The 27,476-nt window shown below is 42.2% G+C and overlaps 2 protein-coding genes across 8 annotated transcripts in view; one reads left to right on the forward strand and one right to left on the reverse strand.

Moving 5' to 3' along the window:
• Window positions 1-5,986, reverse strand: part of DDX25 (DEAD-box helicase 25) — a 31,834-nt gene extending 25,848 nt beyond the window's left edge. For 2 of the 3 annotated variants that reach the window (XM_072156568.1, XM_072156567.1), the window contains exons 1-2: window positions 5,742-5,986; window positions 1,440-1,482 (exon numbers count right to left, since the gene is read on the reverse strand). In XM_072156568.1, coding sequence (XP_072012669.1) covers window positions 1,440-1,482; window positions 5,742-5,861 — 163 coding nt within the window. In that variant the 5' untranslated portion in view covers window positions 5,862-5,986. The remainder of the gene's footprint in view (window positions 1-1,439; window positions 1,483-5,741) is intronic. The other variant, XM_072156569.1, reaches the window with a different exon arrangement.
• Window positions 5,764-27,476, forward strand: part of VSIG10L2 (V-set and immunoglobulin domain containing 10 like 2) — a 39,004-nt gene continuing 17,291 nt past the window's right edge. The window contains exons 1-7 of one of the 5 annotated variants that reach the window (XM_072156564.1): window positions 5,764-5,935; window positions 11,144-11,705; window positions 15,240-15,563; window positions 16,378-16,653; window positions 17,094-17,369; window positions 19,199-19,456; window positions 21,163-21,414. In XM_072156564.1, coding sequence (XP_072012665.1) covers window positions 11,627-11,705; window positions 15,240-15,563; window positions 16,378-16,653; window positions 17,094-17,369; window positions 19,199-19,456; window positions 21,163-21,414 — 1,465 coding nt within the window. In that variant the 5' untranslated portion in view covers window positions 5,764-5,935; window positions 11,144-11,626. The other 4 variants (XM_072156565.1, XM_072156562.1, XM_072156563.1 and 1 more) reach the window with 4 other exon arrangements.

The following is a 27,476-nucleotide window of genomic DNA, read 5'->3' on the forward strand; positions in this document are numbered from 1 at the left end:
TTCAAAAATCTATAACTTTTTCATTTTTTTTTTGGTGTTCAGAGCTGTGTGAGGTTTTATTTGACTTCTCTGACTTTATTATTCCATGCTGTGTACTGGGAAGCTGTAGAAAAATTTCAAAGGTGAAGAAATTGACGAAAAACGCATTTGTGCGTTTCTTCTGCGCTCCAAATAATACAGCTTTTTTCTTTGGTTCAGTACGATCACTGTGATATCAAATTTATATAAGTTTTATTGGGTTTCAATACATTTTTAAAAAAATTTAAACTGTACAAAAAAAAAAATTGTTTCGCAATCTTCTGACGCCAATAACTTTTTCATAGATTGGTGTACAGAGCTTTGTAAGATGCAACTTTTTGAGGGATGAGCTGACATTTCATTGCTATCATTTTGAGGACTGTGCAACCTTTTGATATCATTGTATACATTTTTTTAATGTGATGTAAAATGGTGCAAGAAGTGGAGTTTCGTACATTTGTGCGCCATTTTACGTTATGAGGTACACCACCGTTTTTATATCATGATCGGGCATTTTGGGATGCGGCAATACCGAACACATTTAGGATTTTGACCGTTTGTTAAGTTTTTATTAGTTCTAAGGAAAGGGGGAGTGATTTGAATTCTCTAGGGTACTTTAACCAAAGATGGTCTGATCGTTCCTACCATATACTGCAATACTTCTGTTTTTACACAGTAGTCACTACAATGTGCCACTGGTACATTGTAACAAATCTGCAGATCAAAACAAAGATGGCAGCGCCCACGTATTAAATATAAATGCCACCAGCAGCAAACAAAGGGTTAATACTCGAGATTGCTTCTAATTTTTAATTACCTTTTTTTTTTTTTTTTTAAACAGGGTTTTTTTTTTTTTTTTTTAGATCACCATTGTAAACAGAGACATACAGATTGTATACAAGGGAAGGTGACTCACATAGACAGCTCCATCCTGTTAATGGAACAATGTAAATGATTGTACACCACCACTGGAAGGGGCAGAGCTCCTCACTGCTCCACCGCTGTAGAGCGTTTTGTGACTAGAGCTTCAACCACATGACCTTCCATCAGAGCCACAAACTGGCCTGGAGGGGAAGGAGGGGCGTCTCTGCATTACATGTCCTGATGACGGTGTGCGCTGTGAGCGCTAGCACCTATTGGAGCCATCAAGGCTATTGGAGCAAGTGAAACAAAAAAAACCACCAAGCGTATTTATACACTTGGTGATTTTTTGGGGGGAGTAAATCAACCTCTACGTGCGTCATAGACACTTGTAGAGTTGTTATTGCGACCTCTGAGCTCACCACATTTGCAAAATACTCATACCGACCCCATGGACCGCACCCAAGAAAATCCCACACCCTTCCCAAGCGCACACTTTCCACAAACAAACAATGGGACTGGGTTTAAGTTAAAAGGTAACGAAAAAATTACTTTCTTACCCGAGTGTTTCTGACAACTATACTGATGGCTCGAATCAATGATCTGTAAAATATGGGGACAAATGAAAATCAAAATAATCACAATCCAGGAATTACCTTTATGGAAATTTGCCACCACATTTTCACAAATACAGCTAGTGACAGGTTCCCAGAGAGCCCTAATAACTTTTAGCTAAAATTGTTTCTATCACATCACCATAAAAATCAACTTTATGTAGTTATACCACCTGGCATCAGAGGGGCGTGTCTTGTTGTCCGGCCCCTCCCATCTACTCCTCCCCATGTCTTCTTACCATTCAGCACTTCATGTCATGTGCGAGAGTGATGTCATCTAATGTGCTTTTCCCCAAAAAATTTGCCATTTTCACCCCATGTATGTAACTGATCATGTGAAATCACAGCACGCCTCCATGCACTTCTAGTTCTCCCCATCCGCCATGGAGGTATGCTGTGATTTCAAGATACAATATTTCTTTATGTCGGTAGTTGAATAAAGGCAGAAGGTCTCTAAGTTGTAGTTCCATACAGCGGCATGTCCTAGCAGTGAGACCTGTCATTCTGGAACACAGAGGCAGGGCAGTACCCAAAAATTGAAGACACAGAGTTGTCAGTCAAAATAATGGGACGTGGTTCACTTGCAGCCCAGGAGCAATAAAGAGTCAAACCGAGGATAAAAGAGTCAAGTAAGCTAATTTGCATATCTGAAGAACAGCTGTAATTAAGGTACAGTGCCTCACTGGCAGCTAATTAAAGGCGATATAATTTATATAGGAAATATACCACCAGGATCAAGGATTGTAAACAAAGCACACTTACATGCTGGTGTGTGCCCCCCTTTGACAGAAACTTCTCCGTTTAGCTTCTTTTCGTACCTTTGTTTTCACACAAAAAAAGGCTTTAACCCCTTAAGGACTAAGTGTTTTTTCATTCATGTTCGGAGCAAAGCGTCAAAAAAACGAATGCGGTTTTTAAATGGACTTCATAAAAACGGCCCAAAACCGGCTCAAAACGCCATGTGTGTCGCCGGCCTCAGGGTGCTGACACATGTCGCGTTCTTCAACCGTTTTTAAACTGATGCATTTTTGTAAGCTTACCATGCCTACACTTCTAGAAATTAAGATAAACAGGTTCAAAGCAGCCAAATGCGTGGTAAACATTCAAAAACGCATGCTTTTAAATGGTCCAAGAACGGAAGGTGTGGCCACACCCTCAAAGGCATATTCTCATCTGCGCATTCACATTTAATATGCCGTGTACATACATTTCTTCAATTGGATATTTATAAAAACTTATCCGTGAAGATCATTTTCCATAAATATGGTGCCTTAGAAACAAGATTGGTGTTCTTGGATACAAAAAAAAAACTTTTTGCATATGAAATGTCCAGGAGTTACTGCATGTCCTACAGCGGTCATGTGGTAATGAACAATGGACCAGGAGGTCACTGCTGCCAGTGTGGCTACATCCAAGGACAGCTACCTTGTTTCTGCGGGTGCATTCACCCATGGCGTTTTAGGCTTGCATTTCAAAACTCACTGCAACAGCTGAAGAGAAATTCGCCTTATTAAACGGATGTTAACATTTTCATTTACAATATGCCTGTTACCGCATGCATTTGTTAACGTCAATTTAATTATGTGAATCTCTCTTCAGCTGTGTGTTTAATGCCACGTGTAATTGTCCTAAGGGTGAAGACACGTGGCGTTTTTAGTAGAGCGTTTTTGAAAACGCATGCGTTTTTGACCAGTTTGAATTAAGATAATTGGTCAAACCTGTCAAAAACGCATGCGCTTTCAAAAAACGCCACGTGTGTCTTCACCCTAAGGCCGCGGTCACACGTACCGCTAAGCGTCCGTCATAACGCGACGCTAGCGCACAGGGGGAGGTCCTCGGCCCTAACGCACATGCGTTTTCAGGGAAAAGCATGCGATTGTTAAGCCGATCGCAGGCGGTTCTCTGGAAACGCATGTGCGTTCGGGCCGAGGACCTCCCCCTGTGCGCTAGCGTCGCATTATGAGCTGCTGTCACGCAGTCTGTTCTTGGTCCATTTTTTAACAGACTTAAAACGCATGCGTTTTTTTGTACGATTACCATGCATTTGGCTGGTTTAACTTCATTTCTAGAAGTGTAGGCAGCTGGGAAACTGATTAACCCCTTAACGCTCTGCGCCGTAGCTCTACGGCGCAGAGGTATAAGGGATGTATGAAGAGGGCTCACGGGCTGAGTCCTCTTCATACAGAGGTGGGGGTTTTTGCATTTTGCACAAAACCCCCACCGCTAATAACCGCGGTCGGTGCTTGCACCGATCGCGGCTATTAACCCCCTAAACGCCGCCGGCAAAGTCGCCGGCGGCGTTTAAAAGACGGCGGCGCGCGGGCGCCGCCATCTTTTTTTCGATCGCCACGCCCCCGAACGTCATCGGGGGGCGGCGATCGGTTGCCATGGTAGCCTCGTGTCTTCTTTTGACACGAGGCTATCTGGCAGCTGCATATTCGTTACAATGAGCCAGTGGCTCATTGTAATGAATGTGCTGCAAAAATGCCATATATTGCAATACTGTAGTATTGCAGTACAGGCAGTCCCCGGGTTACATACAAGATAGGGACTGTAGGTTTGTTCTTAAGTTGAATTTGTATGTAAGTCGAAACTGTATATTTTATCATTGTAGTTCCCGACAATTTTTTTTTTTGCCCCAGTGACAATTGGAGTTTCAAATTTTTTTGCTGTAATAGGACCAAGAATTATCAATAAAGCTTCATTACAGACAATTTTAAGCTGATTATTGCAATCTGGGACTATTTTAAAGCATCCAGAGAGCTTCACCAGAGGTCACAGTGGGCAGAGGGGTCCGTCTGTAACTATGGGTTGTCTGTAAGTCGGGTGTCCTTAAGTAGGGGACCGCCTGTATATGGTAGCAGCGATCTGACTATCTAGGGTTAATGTACCCTAGATGGTCTAAAAGATAGTGAAAAAAAAAAGAAAAAAAAAAGTTTAAAAAATAAAAAAAATCAATAAAATATTAAAAGTTCAAATCACCCCCCTTTCCCTAGAACGGATATAAAACATAACAAACAGTAAAAATCACAAACATATTAGGTATCGCCGCGTCCCAAAATGCCCGATCTATCAAAATATAAAAACGGTTACGGCCGGCGGTGACCTCCGAGGCGGGAAATGGCGCCCAAATGTCCGAAATGCGACTTTTACACCTTTTTACATAACATAAAAAATGAAATAAAAAATGATCAAAATGTCGCACAGACCTCAAAATGGTAGCAATGAAAACGTCGCCTCATTTCGCAAAAAATGACCCCTCACACATCTCCGTGCGCCAAAGTATGAAAAAGTTATTAGCGTCAGAAGATGGCAAAAAAAATTTTTTCTTTTTTGTACACATTCGTTTAATTTTTGAAAATGTATTAAAACACAATAAAACCTGTATAAATTTGGTATCACCGCGATCGCACCGAACCAAAGAATAAAGTAGGCATGTTATTTGGAGCGAAGAGTGAAAGTCGTAAAAACTGAGCCCACAAGAACGTGACGCACGTGCGGTTTTTTTTCAATTTTTCCACATTTGGAATTTTTTTTCAGCTTCGCAGTACACGGCATGTTAAAATAAATAACATTGCGGGAAAGTAAAATTCGTTACGCACAAAATAAGCCCTCACACAGGTCTGTACACGGAAAAATGAAAAAGTTAGGGATTTTTGAAGTTGGAGAGCGAGAAATGAGGCGAAAAACCCTCCGTCCTTAAGGGGTTAAACAGATTCAAACCAGCCAAACGCATGGTAATCATACAAAAACGCACACGTTTTCAGTCATTTCAGTCAAAATGGACTAAGTATGCACTGTGTGACAGGACTCTAAGGGACTACATAGTTACAGTTATAGGAAATTATCTTCACACAGGTACATTTATGGGAAATTACCATCCAACTGAAGAAATGCTTACATCTGGTGGATGAAGTAAATGTGAATGTCCAGATGGGAATATGCTTTGAGTCTATGTGATATGGATGTCCTATATGTGTGTTGTATAACTTGTAGCATTTAGTTGCTTTTGTGCAATTTACAATTCCCAAAAGACCCAATAGACAGTAATATGAGACAATTGTAGTGTTTTATAGCAGATTTTGTGGCAGATGCAATGATAAGACCCTGGTCTAAATGCAGTTATTTTTCTCTGAAAACAGTAACCGCGGCATGTGAATGCTCCCCTATAGCTCCCGCATACAAGGACGTCATACAGTGATATACAGTATGTAATATCTACACCATTGTAGTGCCATATGTAATTACATTGTTGTTCTGCAGGTCGGTGGGCTCTCCATGACAAGCTCCATACACTTTAGAGCGTACAACAGCCGCTGTCAGTCCGCGACCCCGCCACACGGCTCCGTTACCGCGTACAGACGCCATCTTTCCTTCTACCCGCCAAACAGTGCGTAGCCACGCCTGGGCGGGGCTTCTTCTATGCCGGCTCCGCCCCTTAGGTAAACTTCGTTCAGGGCAGTGCTGACCTCAGTGCGCAGCCGCAGGACAGGTGGAGGGGGCTCCGTGATATCCAACTGCAGTGAGCGCTATGGGTTTTATAGTGGGCCATAGCGGCTAGAGGCAGCAATCTCAACAAAATGCCTCATATAATCTTTTATGTCTAATAAGTTATACACAAAAGAAGAATGTGCATATATAAGTATAGTGCCGAGGCCTGAGTGAGTAGTGTATGTATGTACAGTGCCATACAGGCATGTATAGGAATGTATAGTGTCATGCAGGCCTAAATCAGAAGGCCATTTCTATGTATATTACCCACAAAGGTATATTTGTTTAACCCCTTCCCGCCGCGGCCCTTTTTCGATTTTGCGTTTTCATTTTTCACTCCCCACATTCAAAAATCTGTAACTTTTTTTATTTTTCCATGTACAGAGCTGTGTGATGGCTTATTTTCTGCGTAACAAATTACACTTCAAAATGGTGGTATTTAATATTTCATGCCATGTACCGGGAAGCGGGAAAAAAATTCCAAATGCAGTGAAATTGGTAAAAAAACGCATTTGTGCCGTATTCTTGTGGGCTTGGATTTTACGGATTTCACTGTGCACCCCAAATGACATGTCTACTTTATTCTTTGGGTCGGTACGATTACGGGGATACCAAATTTGTATAGGTTTTATAATGTTTTCATACATTTAAAAAAATTAAAACCTCCTGTACAAAATTTTTTGGGGGAATTTTGCCATCTTCTGGGGCTAATAACTTTTTCATACTTTGGTGTATGGAGCTGTGGGTGGTGTAGTTTTTTGCGGATTTTGATGACGTTTACAATGTTATCATTTTTAGGACTGTACGACCTTTTGATCACTTTTTATAGAATTTTTAAAAAATTTTTAAATGGCAAAAAGTGCCATTTTCGACTTTGGGCGCGATTTTCCGTTACGGGGTTAAACGCAGTGAAAAACCGTTATCATATTTTGATAGATCGGGCATTTTCGGACGCGGCAATACCTAATGTGTTTATGATTTTTACTGTTTATTTATATTTATATCAATTCTAGGGAAAGGGGGGTGATTTGAATTTTTAGGTTTTTTTATTATAATTTTTTTATTTTAACTTTTTTTTTATTTTTACTATTTTTCAGACTCCCTAGGGTACTTTAACCCTAGGTTGTCTGATCGATCCTATCATATACTGCCATACTACAGTATGGCAGAAAGGGGGGTGATTTGAATTTTTAGGTTTTTTTATTATAATTTTTTTATTTTAACTTTTTTTTTATTTTTACTATTTTTCAGACTCCCTAGGGTACTTTAACCCTAGGTTGTCTGATCGATCCTATCATATACTGCCATACTACAGTATGGCAGTATATGGGGATTTTACTACTCATACATTACCATGTGCTGACAGCACATGGTAATGAATGGGTTAACCCGAAGTAGCTTCGGGTCTTCGTGAGACCCGAAGTTACCATGGCAATGGATCGCCGCTCCCCGATGACGTCACGGGGAGCGGCGATCCACGGAAAGATGGCGGCGCATGCGCGCCGCCGTCTTTTTGAAGCCGCCGGCACCTTTGCCGGCGGCGATCAGCGGTAAAACAATATGCAGCAAAGACTTACTGGCTATGGAGAGGGCTCGGCCCGCGAGCCCTCTCCATGTACCGGGACCCGACAGGTGACGTACTATTACGTCACATGTCGGTAAGGGGTTAATAACACCCAAATGAAGAAATGTATGTATACATGTAAAGGAATTACCAGATTCTGCATATATTGTTATATATTTTTAGTCTCCCCTCAACACCCCCTTGGAAATGTTACCTTTTTCCTAAATGACTAATGAGATATAACACTTCAAACCTACGTCTTAAAGTATCAGGTTTTGTGGTAACCAGATACAGCAGCCTCCAGGAAGGAAGAACTGGACAAGTACGGCACCTAATGTAAACTTCATGGACAAGTCAGTGGATGGTCTCTTTTTACAACTAGAAATACACCTAGATGAAAAATGTGTGTAAATTATGAGATCTCACCAAGTAGCACAGTGATCATATAGTTACAGGTGGCCCCCTATATAAGAACACCCGACTTACAGACAACCCCTAGTTACAAACGGACCTCTGGATATTGGTAATTTACTGTACTTTAGTCCTAGCCGAATAAACAGCTATAACAGTTATCATAAGTGTCTGCAATTAAGCTTTATTGATAATCCTGGTTCTTATGACAATTGTCACAGAGACCAAAAAAATTTTTGTCTGGAGCTACAATTATAAAGTATACAATTCCAACTTACATACAAATTCAACTGAAGAACAAACCTACAGAACCTATCTTGTACGTAACCCGGGGACTTCCTGTATGTAGGTGTAGCCTTTAGATCAGGGCTGGGAAATGTGTGGCCCATAGGTCACAGATGGCCCTCTGAGTATTTTGGAGTGGCCTGCATGAGCGCCCGCCATGATTACTGTTACACCCCCGTGGATTATTGCGGTCAGTGAAATGAGGATACCGGGGCCAGCAGCAGTGCATGGGGCAGTGGGAGCGTAAGAGCGAGGAGTCTTCCTACTGTACGCACCTGGCTTGTACGCTACAAGCTGCTGCTGCTGTTTGTGCGTGGCAAAGCAAGGAGTAATACACTCCCTGTTCTGCCACTAGGGACAGCACGGCTCCCAGTGCTGGCAATGTAACCATGTCACTGGCACTGGGCGCCTTACTTCAGCAACGTGGAGTGGTGCCACAAGACAAGTCAGTATTTATATTGCAAAAGGCATAAGGAGAGAGGCATTATAAAAGTTTGGAAAATGGACAGGGCACTATACATTGGGGCATAATGGAAGGAGCATAATGGAGGGGACATTATAGAAGGGGGAAACATTAAGGGGACACTACACTCACCGGCCACTTTATTAGTTACACCTGTCCAACTGCTCGTTAACACTTAATTTCTAATTAGCCAATCACATGGCGGCAACTCAGAGCATTTAGGCATGTAGACATGGTCAAGACAATCTCCTGCAGTTCAAACCGAGCATCATTATGAGGAAGAAAGTTGATTTGAGTGCCTTTGAACGTGGCATGGTTGTTGGTGCCAGAAGGGCTGGTCTGAGTATTTCAGAAACTGCTGATCTACTGGGATTTTCACACACAACCATATCTAGGGTTTACAGAGAATGGTCCGAAAAAGAAAAAACATCCAGTGAGCGGCAGTTCTGTGGGCGGAAATGCCTTGTTGATGCCAGAGGTCAGAGGAGAATGGGCAGACTGGTTCGAGCTGATAGAAAGGCAACAGTGACTCAAATCGCCACCCGTTACAACCAAGGTAGGCAGAAGAGCATCTCTGAACGCATAGTATATCGAACTTTGAGGCAGATGGGCTACAGCAGCAGAAGACCACACCGGGTGCCACTCCTTTCAGCTAAGAACAGGTAACTGAGGCTACAATTTGCACAAGCTCATCGAAATTGGACAGTAGAAAATTGGAAAAACGTTGCCTGGTCTGATGAGTCTTGATTTCTGCTGCGACATTCGGATGGTAGGGTCAGAATTTGGCGTCAACAACATGAAAGCATGGATCCATCCTGTCTTGTATCAACGGTTCAGGCTGGTGGTGGTGGTGTCATAGTGTGGGGAATATTTTCTTGGCACTCTTTGGGCCCCTTAGTACCAATTGAGCATCGTTGCAACGCCAAAGCCTACCTGAGTATTGTTGCTGACCATGTCCATCCATTTATGACCACAATGTACCCAACATCTGATGGCTACTTTCAGCAGGATAATGTGCCATGTCATAAAGCTGGAATCATCTCAGACTGGTTTCTTGAACATGACAATGAGTTCACTGTACTCAAATGGCCTCCACAGTCACCAGATCTCAATCCAATAGAGCATCTTTGGGATGTGGTGGAACGTGAGATTCGCATCAACAAATCTGCGGCAACTGTGTGATGCCATCATGTCAATATGGACCAAAATCTCTGAGGAATGCTTCCAGCACCTTGTTGAATCTATGCCACGAAGAATTGAGGCAGTTCTGAAGGCAAAAGGGGGTCCAACCCGTTACTAGCATGGTGTACCTAATAAAGTGGCCGGTGCGTGTATATATGGGGGCATAATGGTAGAAGCATAAGGAGAGGGACATTTTAAAAGGAGGCATTATAAAAGGGGACAAAATTAAGTGGACGCTTTATATGGGGGTACATAAGGAGAGGGTACAAATGCCACTTGTGAACGCTGCCTTACAGTATTTTGGGGAGAATGTTAGGGGTAACAGCAGGATAACACTGTCAGGGAACCAAGATGTTGGAACAATGAAGAACATAAAATGTCTATGTGATGAACTCCAAGGGAGGACAATTGGCTGAAGAAGAGACCTGGTGATGACGGGCCTAATCTTTTACAACCCTAGAAACGCCCCGTGTATTGGATAGAACTAAGTATACAGAATATAGTACTATATAGAACTATTGGATAGAACTAAGTATATTAGTCCGGCCCTCTCAAATCATTCCACTGTCTCATGTGGCTGCATGGGAAAATTAATTGCAAACCCCTGCTTTAGATAGTCTATTAGTATCATTGCTACAATGATTTTGAGAAACAAAATCAAACATTGATGTCAAACTTCCAGAAACTGCCTTTCCCGCTTATATCATTAAAAGGAACCTACCATGAAAATATATCATGATAAACCAAGGGCACTTAATCATAGATCCAGACACTGTGACTGTGCTTATCTTCTTATGTTATCCATGGCTTCCTTCCTTGCTCATTATGCTAATAAGCTTTAGGGATTACCCTACCTCCACTGTGATCTGGCTTTACAGGCTGTTACACTGTCTCACATTGCCTCAGTGTAACAGTCTTAAAGCCACATCATGAAAAGGCTAGCGTAGCCTCTCAGGTTTATTAGTATCATTTTTTGAACGGAAGGGGGCCATGGATAACAAATATAAGAAGATTACCAAAATCGCTGTGCCTGGATCTATGAGTAAGTGTCCCTGGTTTATCATGCTGCATCTTGACTTTCGTCAATTGCGCTGCTTTACCATGCAATTCCAGTCAAATTTTTATTTCATACTGCCTCTTCTTGGTCATACAAATGTATATGAGAGGTGTGTCGACTTTATACTGTACTTTGACAGGATTGCTATTCAGGAGTCTGAGAAAGATGTGTGATTAACTCTTTTATCATATTATCAGGTATTGGACATCAAAACTTAACCAGAAACAAGTAGAACTATGAAGCAATCGTCCCGACAGTTGAATATATAAGACTCTCTGCAGATAAGCGTTCTGGTCCATGGGCTTCTTTTACCTTTCTTTTTCTTTTGTTTGTGCTGTTGAATGATGCGATTACTTTACCACCTACCCACTTACTTTAATAACCTTAAAGATTAATATCCACAACTAAAGAAAAGACTGTAGGTTTCAGGTTCAGGGGTGCGCAGCTCCTTCTCCTGCATTATACATCATCATAGGACAACAGTGTGTAACAGGAAACACGATTAAAGGTCTATGCTGAATAATTGACTACGTGAAACGCGATAGTCAATGGAATATGGAAATTGTGAGCACATTCCATCAGTAGTGATTGCAGTGGACGCAGGGCCAGCTTGGCAGAGGATAATCTATTCAGGTATCTGACAACTTCTCGTAGGTTTCATCCAGGAGCGAAATGGGGAAATGGATCATGGTCTGACCAGGGATTGTAAACTTCAGAAGTTCCTGGCAATTTTGTGCGCCCTCAACTCACTAACATTTGGTGAGTACATTATAAACAGAGCATATGATCAAATATGATTTAAACTGAGGCAAAGAATAATATGACGCCATCTTTTGGCAGGGGGATCTTTTGTAAGAACTGTGATTTCCAACTATTGTAGGAAAGAAATGGTCATTCTGTTGTAATCATATTGTAGGGATTATCTTGGAGAGCCAGAATTTTTTAAATCTGGGGATTTTCCACAATTTTCCCAAGTTTATCCCAACATCCACATATTTAATACAGGCGGTCCCCTACTTAAGAACACCCAACTTACAGACAACCCCTAGTTACAAACGTACGTTGGTAATTCAATGTACTTTAGCCCTGGGATATAATAATAAGCTGTAGGAGTTATAAAAGGTGTCTACAATGAAGTTTTATAGTTAATTGTGGTTCTTATGACAACCCAACATTTTTAAAATCGAATTGCCACAGAGACCAAAAACATTTTTTTTTGGGTTAAAATGATAAAATATACAGTTCCAACTTACATACAAATTCAACTTAAGAACAAACCTACGGAACCTATCTTGTACATAACCCGGGACTGCCTGTACTGGTTTAACTGGTTAAGCATTGGTTAGATTCTTAATAGGGAATATAAAGAAAAATATTTATAGATGTCTCTAAGGTAAATTTCTACACTCCTGTGTAGCTGTGGCTTTCACACCAAATATTTATTTTGACACAGGTTTTTGTTCATATATTTCATGAACATCCTTCCATTAAAAAGTATGAAATCTACAAGGGAATCTACAAATATTTTATGTAATTTGTGTTAAAAAATCTTATTTCTACATTTATTTTCTGCAACATACCGTATCTTTAGGGGTTTGAAAGACCCATCCACATTTGTTGTACTGCATATTTTCCACACTGTTCATTCCCCAGCCATTCTAATGCATATTATTTCACACAGGTTAGGGATATGTGGAGATATTGCACCAAGTTAGGCAGCTAACCTGCTGGTTCTACACTAGTAACATACATGTCTCTTCCTTATATAAATTATTACTGCAGACTCTACCCACAGTACAAAAGTAAAAGGCTTTAGAAGACCTACAAACATTTCTGCAAGTGTGCCACATCCAAATGTGTCCGATTTGAGGAAAAATTATGCTTAAAGGAAACCTACCACTTCGGATAGGGCTTATAAGCAGCACATGCTGTGCACCAGCTCAGGGTGAGCTGGTGCCTGCGCTTATCTCCGTTATGTTTTTAAACAGTTTTAAAGTGTTTTAACAGTTTATTAATGTTTATATCCTTACCGGCTTTCCCGCACCGGGGTCCGCGCTCGGCGCACCATGCGCGCTACCACTTCTTATTCAGATGCGCGCATGGTGCGCCGAGCGCGGTCCGCGTTGTGGGAAAGCCAGTAAGGATATAAACTGGTGCACGGCATGTCCAGTTTATAAGCCCTATCCCAAGTGGTAGGTTTCCTTTAATTTCCTTGAAATAAATTTCTCTGCTTTTCTTCCTTAAAGGGAACCTACCACCACGAATCTACCTATAAAGGTAGATCGGGTGGTAGGTGGATGTATGGGACGTGAGGATAGCCCTTTTTAGAGCTAATCCTCACGTCCCCGCTAGCGTAGCATAAACTTTATTGCCCTAATATGTAAATTTTATTAAGCGGCTACTGGGGCGTGGAGTAGCCGGACACGAGGCTACACGGCGCGGCTACTCCACGCCCCAGTAGCCGCTTTCCCCCGCCTACCCTGTGATCTTCGGCGCGCAGCTCCTGGCAGCTGCGCGCCCTCGTCCGAGAAGCCGGAGTTCTGCGCATGTGCAGTAACTCCGGCCTCATTCCCGAGATCGCGCATCCTCGGGCCTGCGCTCTGCATACCTATACCAGAGCGCAGGCCCGAGGATGCGCGATCTCGGGAACGAGGCCGGAGTTACTGCGAATGCGCAGAACTCCGGCTTCTCGGACGAGGGCGCGCAGCTGCCAGGAGCTGCGCGCCGAAGATCACAGGGTAGGCGGGGGAAAGCGGCTACTGGGGCGTGGAGTAGCCGCGCCGTGTAGCCTCGTGTCCGGCTACTCCACGCCCCAGTAGCCGCTTAATAAAATTTACATATTAGGGCAATAAAGTTTATGCTACGCTAGCGGGGACGTGAGGATTAGCTCTAAAAAGGGCTATCCTCACGTCCCATACATCCACCTACCACCCGATCTACCTTTATAGGTAGATTCGTGGTGGTAGGTGCCCTTTAAGCAGTTTGTGGAAATCAGCTTTCTTCCTTTTCTACAATGACAGATGAGCTATAAAGGAACCTGATAAAGTGTATAATGACTTAAAGGGGTTATCCAAGATTAATAAATAACTTAGGGATGGGCTGGGGCAGGCTTTTTAAAAATAATAAAAGTGTACTCACCTCCTCCATCGCTGCTGATGTACTGCGCCACGGTGCGTCTGATCCATGCCCCTGTTTGTTTACAGGGGCACAGAAGCCGGGCTCAGGGAGCTTCCGCCTAGCCAAGGTGGCCAGCCAATCACATCTGTTCCTATCTCTCAACATTGTAGAGCACTGGTAGATGGTGTTGGATGGGAGCTTCTGGCCGGATCAAACAGGGGCACTGATCAGACAGACCGTGGTGCTGGACATCAGCAGCGACGAAGGTGGTGAGTACATGTTTATTATTTTTAAAAAACCCGCCCCAGCTTGTCCCTAAGTTATTTATTAATCTTGGATAACCCCATTAAAGGAAATCTACCACTCTGTTATACAGTTATTAGTTTATTAGGAGCTTTATTCCTGTACTTTAGGTTAAAATTTACTTTTATCTTTCTTTAAATGAAGCACAAATGTTTTGGGGCACTTTTGACCTGCCTCCGTGCTCTCTCAGCACTCCATTCTACCACTGTGTGCCAGAAATCTCAAGACGGCTCATGCAGAACTCACAATGCACAAGATTGGGGAGGAGGGAGCAGAGAGGTGTGTACCAGCCAAAGCCCACAGAGCATAAAATGGTCTGATGACTCCCCCAAAACACTTGTGCTTCATTTAAATAAATTAGATAAATGTTGATTTTTACCTAAAGTACAGGAGCCTTATTAACCTATAGCTGTATTCACTCAACTGGGAGCTACCCAGCAGCATTAATGGTGAATACAACTATCATGGAGTGGAAGATTTTCTTTAAAAGAAACCTGTCACCACATTTTTCACAAATACAACTAGTGACAGGTTCCCATTTAAGTCCTCTTAACTAAATGGCACCCTTCTTTTAGCTAAAAATTGTTTCCCTCACATCCCCATAAAATAAACTTTATCTTACCTGCATGCAGCCATATCTAGCAGGTGTCAGAGGGGACGTGTTCTGCTCAGCTAAGTCCAGCGGCTCCTCCCCATGCCTCCTTCTTATTGTTCACCAATTCTTTTCATGTGACCAGGGTGATGTCATCTAAGGTCCTTTATTCACTAACATTTGCAAAAGCTACCCCATGTACGTAACTGATCACATGAACTCACATGAATAGTATTTATTCTAGTTCCAGATTGTTACAGTTTTCATATTTTTGTACCCAGGTGAGACTTTCAGTCTTGAGAACAAAGTCTTGACGGTAAATGGAGTTCTGGACCGCTCCGTGGAGCTGAAGTGTGGAGACATTGATGCATCTTACGTCTTTATCTGGACCTTTATCATCATTGGGACTCATCAAGCAATTCCCATTGCTCGCAAGGACAATGTCTATGAGGAAGCCTCAGTTTTGGGAATAGTGACTCTGGCTGGCAGTTCTTTGGTTATAAACAAACTAGAGCCAAGGGCTGAGGGACATTACACATGTATGGCATTTAGGGAAGGGACATACCTCACTGCACCCACAGTTTACATTGACCTGACTGTTTTAGGTAATTACTTTTATTTTACAGATTTTCCAGAAGATTCTTATATGGCCTGAATTTTTTTCAAACAGCTGTAGTTTGTTACAATGTATCAGTAAGAGTCTAAGAGACAAGTGAAGGATGCACAGACACTCTATTTAACCTACTAATACTTTGTAACAAACTATAATTTCTTTAGAAATGTAGAATGAGGCTTCATCCTTTGAATAATTGAACTTGTTACAGTAAGCAGACAATCTGAAGCTAAAAGTATATCAGTGGTGCGTACCTGGGAAACGGACTGGGGCTAGGGGGTCGGTAGACCTTTCAACCCTAAATCTCCAGCAACAGTCAGAGAAAGGGAGACAAAAGGACAGGAGCGCTCTCCTTGTGTGCTATTGTTTGATATAAGAGCAAGTAATAAATCATACAATTATGTGCTCACCTTATGGCACATTAGAATGTGCATGTAGGAAGGAATAGGGATGCGTCCGGCGCTTGCTTCGTTCTACCTTGATCAGTCCAGGGGTAGACCGATCGGTAGTGTTGAATTATCAGCAGATACTCTGAACTCCCAGCTGGAGCAAGTGGAAGTGGTTCCCAAACAAATTTCAAAATGTAGTACAGTATTAGGATAAATACAGATTTATTAGTAGTTACGCATTGCGGTCCAGGACGCGGACCTTCGTCATGCCTGACAAAGGTCCGCGTCCCGGACTGAAACGCGGTAAGAAAGTTACAGAACTTGTTCTTGCATTGATTGGTCTTTCTAATGTAAGCCTTTAAATGCCTGCACATCAAAATGACTTTAATCTGTCATTGTTTCTATGTTTTTTGTTAGTTCCAGTTATAGAGCCCAGTCTACAAATTGATGACCAAACGCCAGTCGAGGGGACGCCAGTCCAATTGTCCTGCACAGTTAAGGTTGGAACGCAACCTATAACCTATATCTGGCAGAGACATACTATATTAGATGGGTCAAGTACTCTACATGAAGGAAACACAAGCATCCTTGTCCTGGACCCTGCCACACGATCTCATACTGGCTGGTACACTTGCACAGTTAAAAATATGGTTAATGAAGAGACCAGCGGGAGGCTCTACCTGGATGTTACCTGTGAGTTTTCACTGCCTTGTTTAAATTGGTCAGTATTTTGGTAATTTCAAGTTGACCAATATGGATTTTGATCATGCAATGAAACATTCTTCAGATATCTCTGGCACTCGTATAGAACAGGATTGCCTCACCACTACATTTATTCAGTGGTACATAGGACCATAATCTCATGATCTTGGTGATTGGATCCCTATTGATCAGAAAGTTGTCGCCTATGCTGTAGTTTGGAGTTAACTTGAAATGAAAGTTGAAAGTACAACTCCAGTACTTGTGAGTTATGCTCTGGAAGCTGTAATTCAAGATCAAGACAGGATAAGTAATTATGTACATAGTTACTGCATTATATATGTACCCTAAGTGTAACCTGTAAAATGCAGTGACCATACTAACCATTAAAACAATCTTACACAGACTAACTGTACGTATACTGTTTCTTCTAGACGGCCCTGATGAACCAGAAATCTCCATCAAGCCATATGCCATAAGTGAGACTGGCTTTGCTGCCAACGAGCTAGAAGAGGTCACTCTGAACTGTTCAGCTGCTTCCAACCCTCCATGCCATTATATCTGGTTTTATAACTATTCTCAAATGTACACTGGTCAGATGTATGTTATCCCCAAGATCTCCAGGACCCAGACAGGGATGTACACCTGCTTGGCACAGAACGCCCATCTCAACACACGCACCCAAAGTACCATCTCCCTCACTGTCTACTGTAAGTGCAATTGTTGGATTGTATTTTAAGGGGTTTTATATTATGTTTTGTTTTCTCATTAAAGCAACCGCCACCTGCAAAATGACTATACATAAGCTCTGAAAACATACCTAGTGCTCTCAGTTACTTTATTCCTCCCCCTCAGCATTGCACATCTGTCTCTTACCCTAATAGTTTGTAGCAATGGATATGTTCAGATGCAATGTATCAGGCAGTTGTCCTGGATAACTTCTAGGCTGAGGCTGCGTTTACACGCTGCCTCTGAATTGCGTTTAGTAATTCCAGCGCAGCAGGGGTTACTCCCAAACGCAAATGTGTTTACACCTGAACACTTACTATTGGAATTGCTGGAATTACATTTCTAAACACAATCCAAATGCAACATATGAACGTGGCCTCACAGCAGGAACAGGGGTCTTTGCTGCTTTCCTTTACTTGGTCCTAAGGAAATTAAGATAAATGTTAGAAAGTTTCAGAAATAGCTGGATGGTTTTTGGAGAGTTGACTCAGTCCTTATATTAGAATCTACTGGACTGATAAAGCAACATGCTCTGTCAGAGGAGACCAGTAATAACCTGCCCAGGCTTCTTTATTTCATCATCTATTTTGCTAACGTATCAATGTATTTTCTTTTCTATGCAGGATATTATTCTTATTGCATAAGTACAGAGCACAGTACCACTTCCACAGTTCTATATGCTGGAGGCAATGTCATTTCATCTCATTTCTGATGTGTGTGTGATGAGAGGACAATTGGTTTGTCAATTGTATTCACACTGTAAGGTGATCACCCCTAATGCAGGAAAACGGGGTTCTGTATGGCCTTTCCTTCAAGTCATGTATGTTACCATCTATTATGTAGACATAAGAGATGGACCCATTAATCTCCATTTGCACGTCAGCCAATTGCTGTGTGGTGACATATGTATCATGTACAGTGTAAGAAAAGGACAGTCCAACAATATATTATTCACAACTAGTCAGGACCCTGTACTACTGGCAACAGTATTCAGAATAAAAGGGTGGAAGGATGGTTGGACATAAATATACTGTATACATTGATTACCTGTGACGTATGATAACATTATACATAAGGGTGACATTGTATGCATCATTAGTGATGTTTGGTCATATATGTATGGCTGAGGATGTGTGTTATTTGTCATTGGGGATGTGTGCTGGCAATTTCTGTGATACTGGTGACATGGTAACACTACATGTATCTTGATGGAATGTGGTAACATTATAAGAATCACTGGTGACATTTACTGTATCGATGGTGATGTATAATCACATTATATGGTATGAATTACTGGAGATGTGTGGAGACATTTGTTTTGTGGAAGTATATACAGGCAGTCCCCGGGTTACATACAAGATAGGGTCTGTAGGTTTGTTCTTAAGTTGAGTTTGTATGTAAGTCGGAACTGTATATTTTATCATCGCAGCCAGAACATTTTTGGTCTCTGTGACAATTGGATTTTAAAAATGTTGGGCTGTCATAAGAATCAATATTAACATTAAAGCTTCATTACAGACACCTGTGATAACTGTTACAGCTGATCATTGTAGCCTAGGACTAAAATACAATAAATTACCAATATCTAGGGGTCCGTTTGTAACTAGGGGTCGTATGTAAGTCGAGTGTTCTTAAGTAGGGGACCGCCTGTATATTACTAGTGACATGTGTTGTGGTGAAATATATGATTGTGCCAGACTAACCGATTTATGATCCTGAAACAGCAATAGATGGATGTGACCTGAGGGTGACGTGCCAGTGATTATGCCATGGATGTTTTGTTGGTGCATTCTTTCTATTTCTTGTGCAGATTTACCAGTGGGATCTCCTACATGCACAGCACAAGCTCATAATAACTACAAGGATGTTGCCCTTTGGTGCTCCTGGCCCGGGGGATTTCCTTTGGCAAAGCTTAAATGGCTGCAACCAAATGAAGATAAAGTAATTGTGTCAAACTCCAATGCCACCCTGATAAAAAATGGCGCACAGCTGCAAAATGGAAGCTCCTTTACCTGCTCCATCTCCCACCCATCTCTCAAAAGAAACATCAGCTGCAGCACTACTGTTGGTGAGTAAGGAACCCCCTCTGGCATCAGTGTTATCACTCACACGTGGTGCTGCATTTAAGTGACCATAAAAAGATTATGACAACAGTACATAATATTATATGGAAAAACAACAGAATGACCACAACCTTGCTGTCCTATATACTGTAGGCAGAGCTGGATTAAGGGTGGTTGGACACATACTGGTGGGGGACATTCCTACAATTTGTTTTTCTCAATAAAGTACGGGGTGGGCCATTTATGTGGATACACCTAAATAAAATGGGAATGGTTCGTGATATCAACTTCCTGTTTGTGGCACATTAGTAGAATTAGTAGAATTTCACAAGAAAAACAATGGTGTGCTTGGTTTTCATTGTGTTGGATTGTCAGTACAACCCTTTTCTCCCATTCCTGACACACTAATAGATCTCGTATCTTCACAGCATAGACAAATGCCTTCAGATGACCCCCAAAGGTTAGAGCATTCCTACATGAACAGGTCCCTGGAAAGTGGATTGGTCGTCGGGGGCCAGTTGAATGGCCACCAAGGTCTCCCAATCTAGCCCCCTTAGGCCAGCGCCACACAGGGTGCTTTGTCTGCGCTTGCAAACACAAACGCAGACAAAGTCGCGCCCACCGGGGCGGGCCTCGGCTCGATTGCATTGGCGTTTCTATGGAAACGCCTGCGATCGGGAACGAGCCGCCGGTGTTTTGCGTTAATTTAACGCGAAACACCGGCGGCTCGTTCCCGATCGCAGGCGTTTCCATAGAAACGCCGATGCGATCGGGCCGAGGCCCGCCCCGGTGGGCGCGACTTTGTCTGCGTTTGCGTTTGCAAGCGCAGACAAAGCGCCCTGTGTGGCGCCGGCCTTAGACTTTTATCTTTAGCGTCTTCTGAAGGCATCTGAGCCCCTCCTTTCTTCTATGTTCGGCTGTATGCTTGCTCGGGCTACGGTCTGGGTGACCATACGTTCGTGTGCATGTCGCCTAAGACTATAGAGTCTAAGCTTTGATTATCTAGCACAGTTTAAGGCTACATTCACACAACGTTGTGCTCGCTGTACCGTAGCATGGCGGGCACACGTTGGCGCCCGGGAGTGCGATATGTGCCGCATGGCGCTGCATTACAGGGACAGATAGGACATGTCTTATCTTTCTCCCGGCTATAGAACGGTATGTGGGGCACCGTACCGCTCCCGTACAGCGCTGCGCGCCCATTGCCGTCTGTGGGGGACGTATATACGCGATATACGCATCGGTCATATATACGTCCCCCATACTGCTGTGTGAATGTAGCCTAAAGCTGTATAAGATTGTAAAAATATTGAAATTGAACACATTCAAAAGTCTTCAATATCAGAGAAGTGGTGGTTTAACACAGAGCAACCTCACAAATAAGCTGTTCTGGTAAACTGAGATTACAACACAAGTGCTTATTTTTTGCTTTATTATTATATTGCTTTATATTTATCATTTTCAAAATAAATAAGCAAAGAAACACATTGCACAAACTATCCAACCATAATCTGAATAGCGACACAGCAGAGAGTAAACGGCACAAAACATAGGAGTGGCGAGGATCAAAGCCAAGGCCAGATCAGGGAGGCCCCCGGGGCGCGTGCCCAGCATGAAGTCCAACCATAATCATAGCAGTAAATGTTTATATATTAAATATGACTACACACTGTATATAATGTATTAACTCTATTTTGCTTCCTTGTACCAGTGATGCCTCCAGGTGGTCCCAATTGCTCTGCAGTAGCCACCAAGATGAATGAATTCATCATGTTAACGTGTGAGTGGACAGGCGGGCTGCCCAGGATTACTCTGCAATGGAATAACAATCTGATTGGAGACATAAAAGAATCTTCCAACATTTATGTCTTTAAACCTGACCGAACGTATAATGGCAGATTATTCACCTGCACTGCACTTCATCCCATGATGGCAGAGCCCGCTGATTGTCTTATTCAGCTTGGTAAGCTTTCCTACGGGGGAGAGGATTAATAAAGTGGACGCCCTAATTATTTTTATAATTGACTGTAGAGTTATTCAAAGTGTGTTCACATGTCCAGTTTTACAGATGCAGTTTATGAGGCCAAAAGCGGGTGTGGATCATAATGAGTGAGGACTTATCATTGAGAGAAGCTGTTGCTCCTCTGTTTTCACTCCACTCCTGGTTTGGGCATCAATAAAAATTGAACGTGTGAATGCACCCTTAAGAAACCCCCATCAATTACAGAGCCCGAAGCAGCATTGTAATTGTGAACATCTCATTTCATGTTATAGGATATTTACGTCTTTCAGTTTGCATTGAATTTGTCGTGTAATTGTATGCGTTGCAGTCAGTGTGTAACATTGTAGACCTTTGGAGTATACAAATTAGTATCATATGTACCAGGCCACTTAGCTACACGACTGGTTTAAAGACTCCCTGTCTCTACTGTACCAGTGGAGCCCGGGGTGGTGGGGCGCAGGTGCGTTGTTTGTGTTTTGTTTGGTTTTAGTCTACCTTGATTTGCTTTGTGTAGAATTGCTGACTATACTGCTGTACAATCTAGCTCATTTTCCTGATATTCCGTTTGCCTCGGCAACACTTATACCTCATTGCTATGAAGAAATAACATGAGATCTAATTTGGACCTTGCTTTCCATCTATATATGTGTTCTTTTATCCTCATGTTTTCTCGGGTCCTGCGTGACCAACTTGTACTGCATGTGCTTCATCTGTAGCACAGTTTGTGTTGTTTTGAATCTTTCAATAAAATTTTATTGTTGATTAAAAAATATAAATAAGTATCATGCTTACCAGGCAAAGTCATGCTATCTACTTTGTAGGTGGGGTCCACCTTAGTCTACCATTTCAGCCTGTCCCTGACTTAAGAACACCCAAGTTACAGACAGAGCTTACCTCCCACTGTGACCTCTGTTAAGTTCCCTGTATGTTCATACTTTAATTAAATTTAGTCCCAGGGGTCTCTTCAGTGAAGCTTTATTGTTTATCCTTTTTCCTGTGACTGTAACTCAAAATGTTGCAAATCCCCTTGTTACTGAGACCAAAATACACAAAATACATCTTTTCTGACTTGCATACAAGTTAAAACTTAACTACAAACCTACTGAACTCATCCTGGGTTGTAGAATTAGATAAAGATATGTGATAATAGCATTGACAAGGTTGCTATTTGTGATTGTCTCCTGACAACGTTTACTCATGTATGAGGTAGCATTGCAATATAATATTTCAGTGGCATAAAAACTTCGTTGCCCAGGGGCTACCGATTTTGCATCTAATGGGCTTTGTGTGAAAAGGAGCAGGTGCCAAAAAGTATGTAAATATGCCACACTAGACTAGTCATAAATCATGCCCGATTTATCTGTCAGCCTCTGCAACTTCTGAAAACCTACCACTTTATGACACATTATGACGTACATTTATGGCTGGTACCAATCGCAGCTGTTTACTTGCTGCTGGCTTTTCAATGGAGGAGAGACAAACTGTTCCCATGGCAGCCTGAAGACTATATGAGACTCCAGCACTTGTCATTCAGCAGGATCTATAAATCTATGCCAGAGGCATATTGTTATAGATCCATGGGTTAAAGTACCCTAGGGCAGTGGTGGCGAACCTATGGCACTGGCGCCAGAGGCGGCACTCTGAGCCCTCTCTGTGGGCAACCAGGCCATCTCCCCAGTATGAACTTCACCAGACAGGACTCAAAGAATCTTCCTACAGAATCTTCCTACAATGATAGGCGGATTTGCCCTCCTCTTTTCAACTGCATTGGTGTCTTTAGGGGGCTGAACGATTGAAAGTTGTCAAAGAACTAGGAGAAATACATTACTGCTTAAATTGCTGTGCTGGCACTTTGCTATAAATAAGTGGCTTTTGGTTGAAGTTTGGGCACTCAGGCCCTAAAAGGTTCACCATCACTGCCCTAGGGCGTCTAAAAAGCAGTAAAAACTAAGTGAAAAAAAAATGTAATACATAAAATTTCAAATGACCCCTCTTTCCCTAGAACTGATGTAAAAATAAATAAACCAAAACAAAGTGGGAGGAGTCAAATCTGGGATCTCCTGGCCATTCTTTTTTTCAGAAATGCTCCTAAGAGAGCATTATTAATAGTCTTTCTCACAAGAAGGGAAGTGGGCGTAGACTAATGTCTGTCAATCTGTGCCCTCAAACTGAGGCCAGTTAGCTTGCCCACAGATGTCATGATTAGAGATGAGCGAGCACTAAAATGCTCGGGTGCTCGTTACTCGAGCCGAACATTTCCCGATGCTCGAGTGCTTGTTTCGAGTAACGAGCCCCATTGAAATCAATGGGAGACCTGAGCATTTTTCTGTAAAATTACAAACTGAACGAGCACAGTGAAAGAACACAGTGCAGAACAGATTGCAGATGTTCGGGAACATCTGCGATCTGTTCCGGAGACACGCGTGCAGAACGGTGTTCTCGGCAATAGTATTTGAAGAACAATATGTGTGAAGAACAACTTGCAGATGTTTGGAAACATCTGCAAGTTGTTCTTCACACATATTGTTCTTCAAATACTATTGCGGAGAACACCGTTCTGCACGCGTGTCTCCGGGACATCTGCGATCTGCTCCGGAGACACCCGTGCAGAACGGTGTTCTCCGCAATAGTATTTGAAGAACAATATGTGTAGAGAACAACTTGCAGATGTTGCCAAACATCTGCAAGTTGTTCTTCACACATATTGTTCTTCAAATACTATTGCCGAGAACACCGTTCTGCACGCGTGTCTCCGGAACAGATCGCAGATGTTCCCGAACATCTGCAATCTATTCTGCACTGTGTTCTTTCACTGTTTTCTTCAATTAAACAATTAAATTAAATATTTTAATTGTATCTTTTTACTGTTCTTAACTTTTTTTTTAAATTAAATGCTCGTTATCGAGCAGGGCAAATACTTGTCCGAGCAACGAGCCGGTCCGAGTATGCTAATACTCGACCGAGCATCAAGCTCGGACGAGTATACTCGCTCATCACTAGTCATGATGCCTTGTGTTCTCTCTCAGAGTGATTTAGCATTAAATCCATTTAGTTTCCCACAAGTAAATCCAGTAAACACTGCACAGTGCACATACAGGATGTATATGGTGACTATAAATACCAATAACAATACCTATCCTACTCTATGCAATCCCTATACTAACCAAAAGATGAATACCAACAATAGTATACAGGATCAAAACGGGACCATACCTCATAAATCATACAACCAGTATCAATAAAATATTGCAAATATTTATTTGTACTCACAAAGGCAATCAAAAAACATTAAAACACACGTTAAAATCCACAATAACAAACAAAAATGGTGGCGGTCAATCCATAGTATACATGTATCATCACTGTAAATCTCCAAGTAAATACAAGATAGGGCTATGCAATAAATACATATAGTAATTTTACCCAAACGGGTGTTACTTACAACCAAGTACCTCACAAGCAATAATCAAGCCCCAGACCACCAACACAGCACCCCGACGTACGTTTCGCCGTCACTGCCTCAAGGGGGTGGGAGTACAGATAAAGATTTGCCATATTTTATTGATACTGGTTATATGACTTATGAGTTATACTCTTTTGGTCCTGTGTATGGTGACTAGCCTGGCAGCTCTCATGACACGGGGAGAAGGGAACGTGTAATAAATGGTAGAAATCATTAGTACACCATTTACATGCAGTCTATAGCCTGTGCTGCGTGAGCACTAAGGGTTAAAGAGGTTTTCCCACAAAAGAAAAATTCCCACATCTCAATCCCCTAGTGATCATTTTTAACCCCTTACTTTACATAGTTACTCATTTCATTGCTGTTTAAGCTCTTATTACCGCTTAGGCTGCTCAGTACAAAATTCCAGGGTGTGGGCAGGGACTCTCTAAGCAGACACATTATGATCCCTCTAGTTCTGTGGAGTGACAATGTAGTTACATTATCAGGATACAGGTGTATAATCTGTTTTCTGACATTGTAATAACACACTGACACATAGAAAGAGAGAGATGATGAGATGCATGATATGCCTATTACACAGAGGCTGACAGACTTTAACACTGTCAACACTGCTATATCTCTGTTCTCACAGATATGTGCCTGCCTCCCCCTTCCCCCGGATCACTTATCTCCTTGTAGTTTGCAGCTTGCAATCTGCTCACAATGTGCTGGCAGGAAGTGAATCAGTGAATGTGTCAGTGAGCGTGCAGGGAGCGTGGCTACAGGCTGAGAGCAGAAAAACACAGATACTCAGCAAGCATGGCTGTCACACAGGAATCCAAAATGGCGGCCCAACCCTAAAGTCTGAAGTTACAGGGTCGTGTCTAGGGGCAACTGAAATTGTGTACAGCAGGACTCATAGAGACAGGTTGGACTTATATCTGTGAAATGCTGTATATTTGTTAATAACCGTGAATTAGAGAATGTGTTATTTTGTTATCCTGAGTATACATAAGAAACTTGTCTTTGTGGGAATGCCCCTTTAAAAACTTATCTGCACAGAGCTGAGACTGCCAGGTACAAGGTGGGGGAAGGGCTGCAGCATGAGGTGCAGAGAGAGACAGAGAAAGTTCTGTAGAATCACAGACTGGGATGGAGGGACTGATAGGGAACAGGGGGATCTTGTACCTCACTATTATGTGCAGGAGACATCTGTATCCACTGTCTGGAACACATCCTGCTCTGCTACATACACAGAGAGAGTTCTGTCTCATGACCTCCTCCACTGTGTACAGCAGCACCTCCCTTCCCATGAAACCATGTAGTTTGTAGAGTCTGTTTATTGTACAGACTCAGGGGCTTGTCAGCACTGGCAGAGGAAGCAGCCATTTCAGCACTCAGATAATCTGAGGGGTATAGCAATGAAACTGCTGCAAAAAGGTAACAAAGATAATAGCCAATGTTGTTTTACATCCCAAGAGCTATTGATTTGTAGGAAAAAAAAATCCTTTACAGTTACTCTTTAATTAACAGGTCCAAAAACTCACATTTTTAGTTGTCTAGCCTTGATGTGAAGGACATATTTATGGTGTTGGAGGTCAAATAATCCATAAACTCATAAAAATGGTCAGGCAAACCAGCCCACACCATGAATAAATATGTCATCCACATAACCAGGTAGAGACGACTACAACCTACAAATTTATTACTTTGTGAAAACACACATTGTTTTTGAATAAAGATTTTGGACCTTTAATCGGTGAGTGCCGCAGTTTTCTTCATGCTTCGTATGTCTATGCTCATTAGGTGTTAGGTGTTGCCATGTCCCAAAGGAGGTGAATCCCATAACAGGAAATAGCGGCCGAAATGCCACTTTTTCATAGTTTTGCAACACATAAAATAATGAAATAAAAAGTGAAAAGTTTGTATGTTCCCAAACATGGTAGCTAAGAAATCATGAAATCTTCAACACGTCCTGCCAAAAGTGACACCTTAAAGGATATCTACCACCAGGATCAACAATTGTAAACAAGTGTAACTGACATACTGGTGTGTGCCCTCTCTGGCAAGATTTGCTCTTCTTTAACCCCTTCCCGACGCGCGCCGTACTAGCCGGGTCCCGGTGCATGGAGAGGGCTCGCGGGCCGAGCCCTCTCCATAGCCGGTAAGTCTTTTCTGTGGGTGTTTTCTCCGCGATCAAAGAGATGGCGCTGCATGGGCGCCGCCATCTTGTCGTGGATCGCTGCTCCCCGATGACGTCACGGGGAGCGGCGATCCGTCGCCATGGTAACCTCGGGTGTTCCGAACACCCGAGGCTACTTCGTTTTAACCCATGCATTACAATGTGCTAATTGCACATTGTAATGCATGGGGAGTAAAATCCACATATACTGCCATACTGTAGTATGGCAGTATATGATAGGATCGATCAGACTACCTAGGGTTAGAGTACCCTAGGGAGTCTGAAAAATAGTAAAAGTAAAAATAAAAAAAAGTTAAAAAAAAAAAAAATGATAATAAAAAAACCTAAAAATTCAAATCACCCCCCTTTCCCTAGAACTGATATAAAAATAAATAA

Source organism: Engystomops pustulosus, chromosome 6 (assembly GCF_040894005.1).
Source record: "Engystomops pustulosus chromosome 6, aEngPut4.maternal, whole genome shotgun sequence".
Lineage (NCBI taxonomy): Eukaryota > Metazoa > Chordata > Amphibia > Anura > Leptodactylidae > Engystomops > Engystomops pustulosus.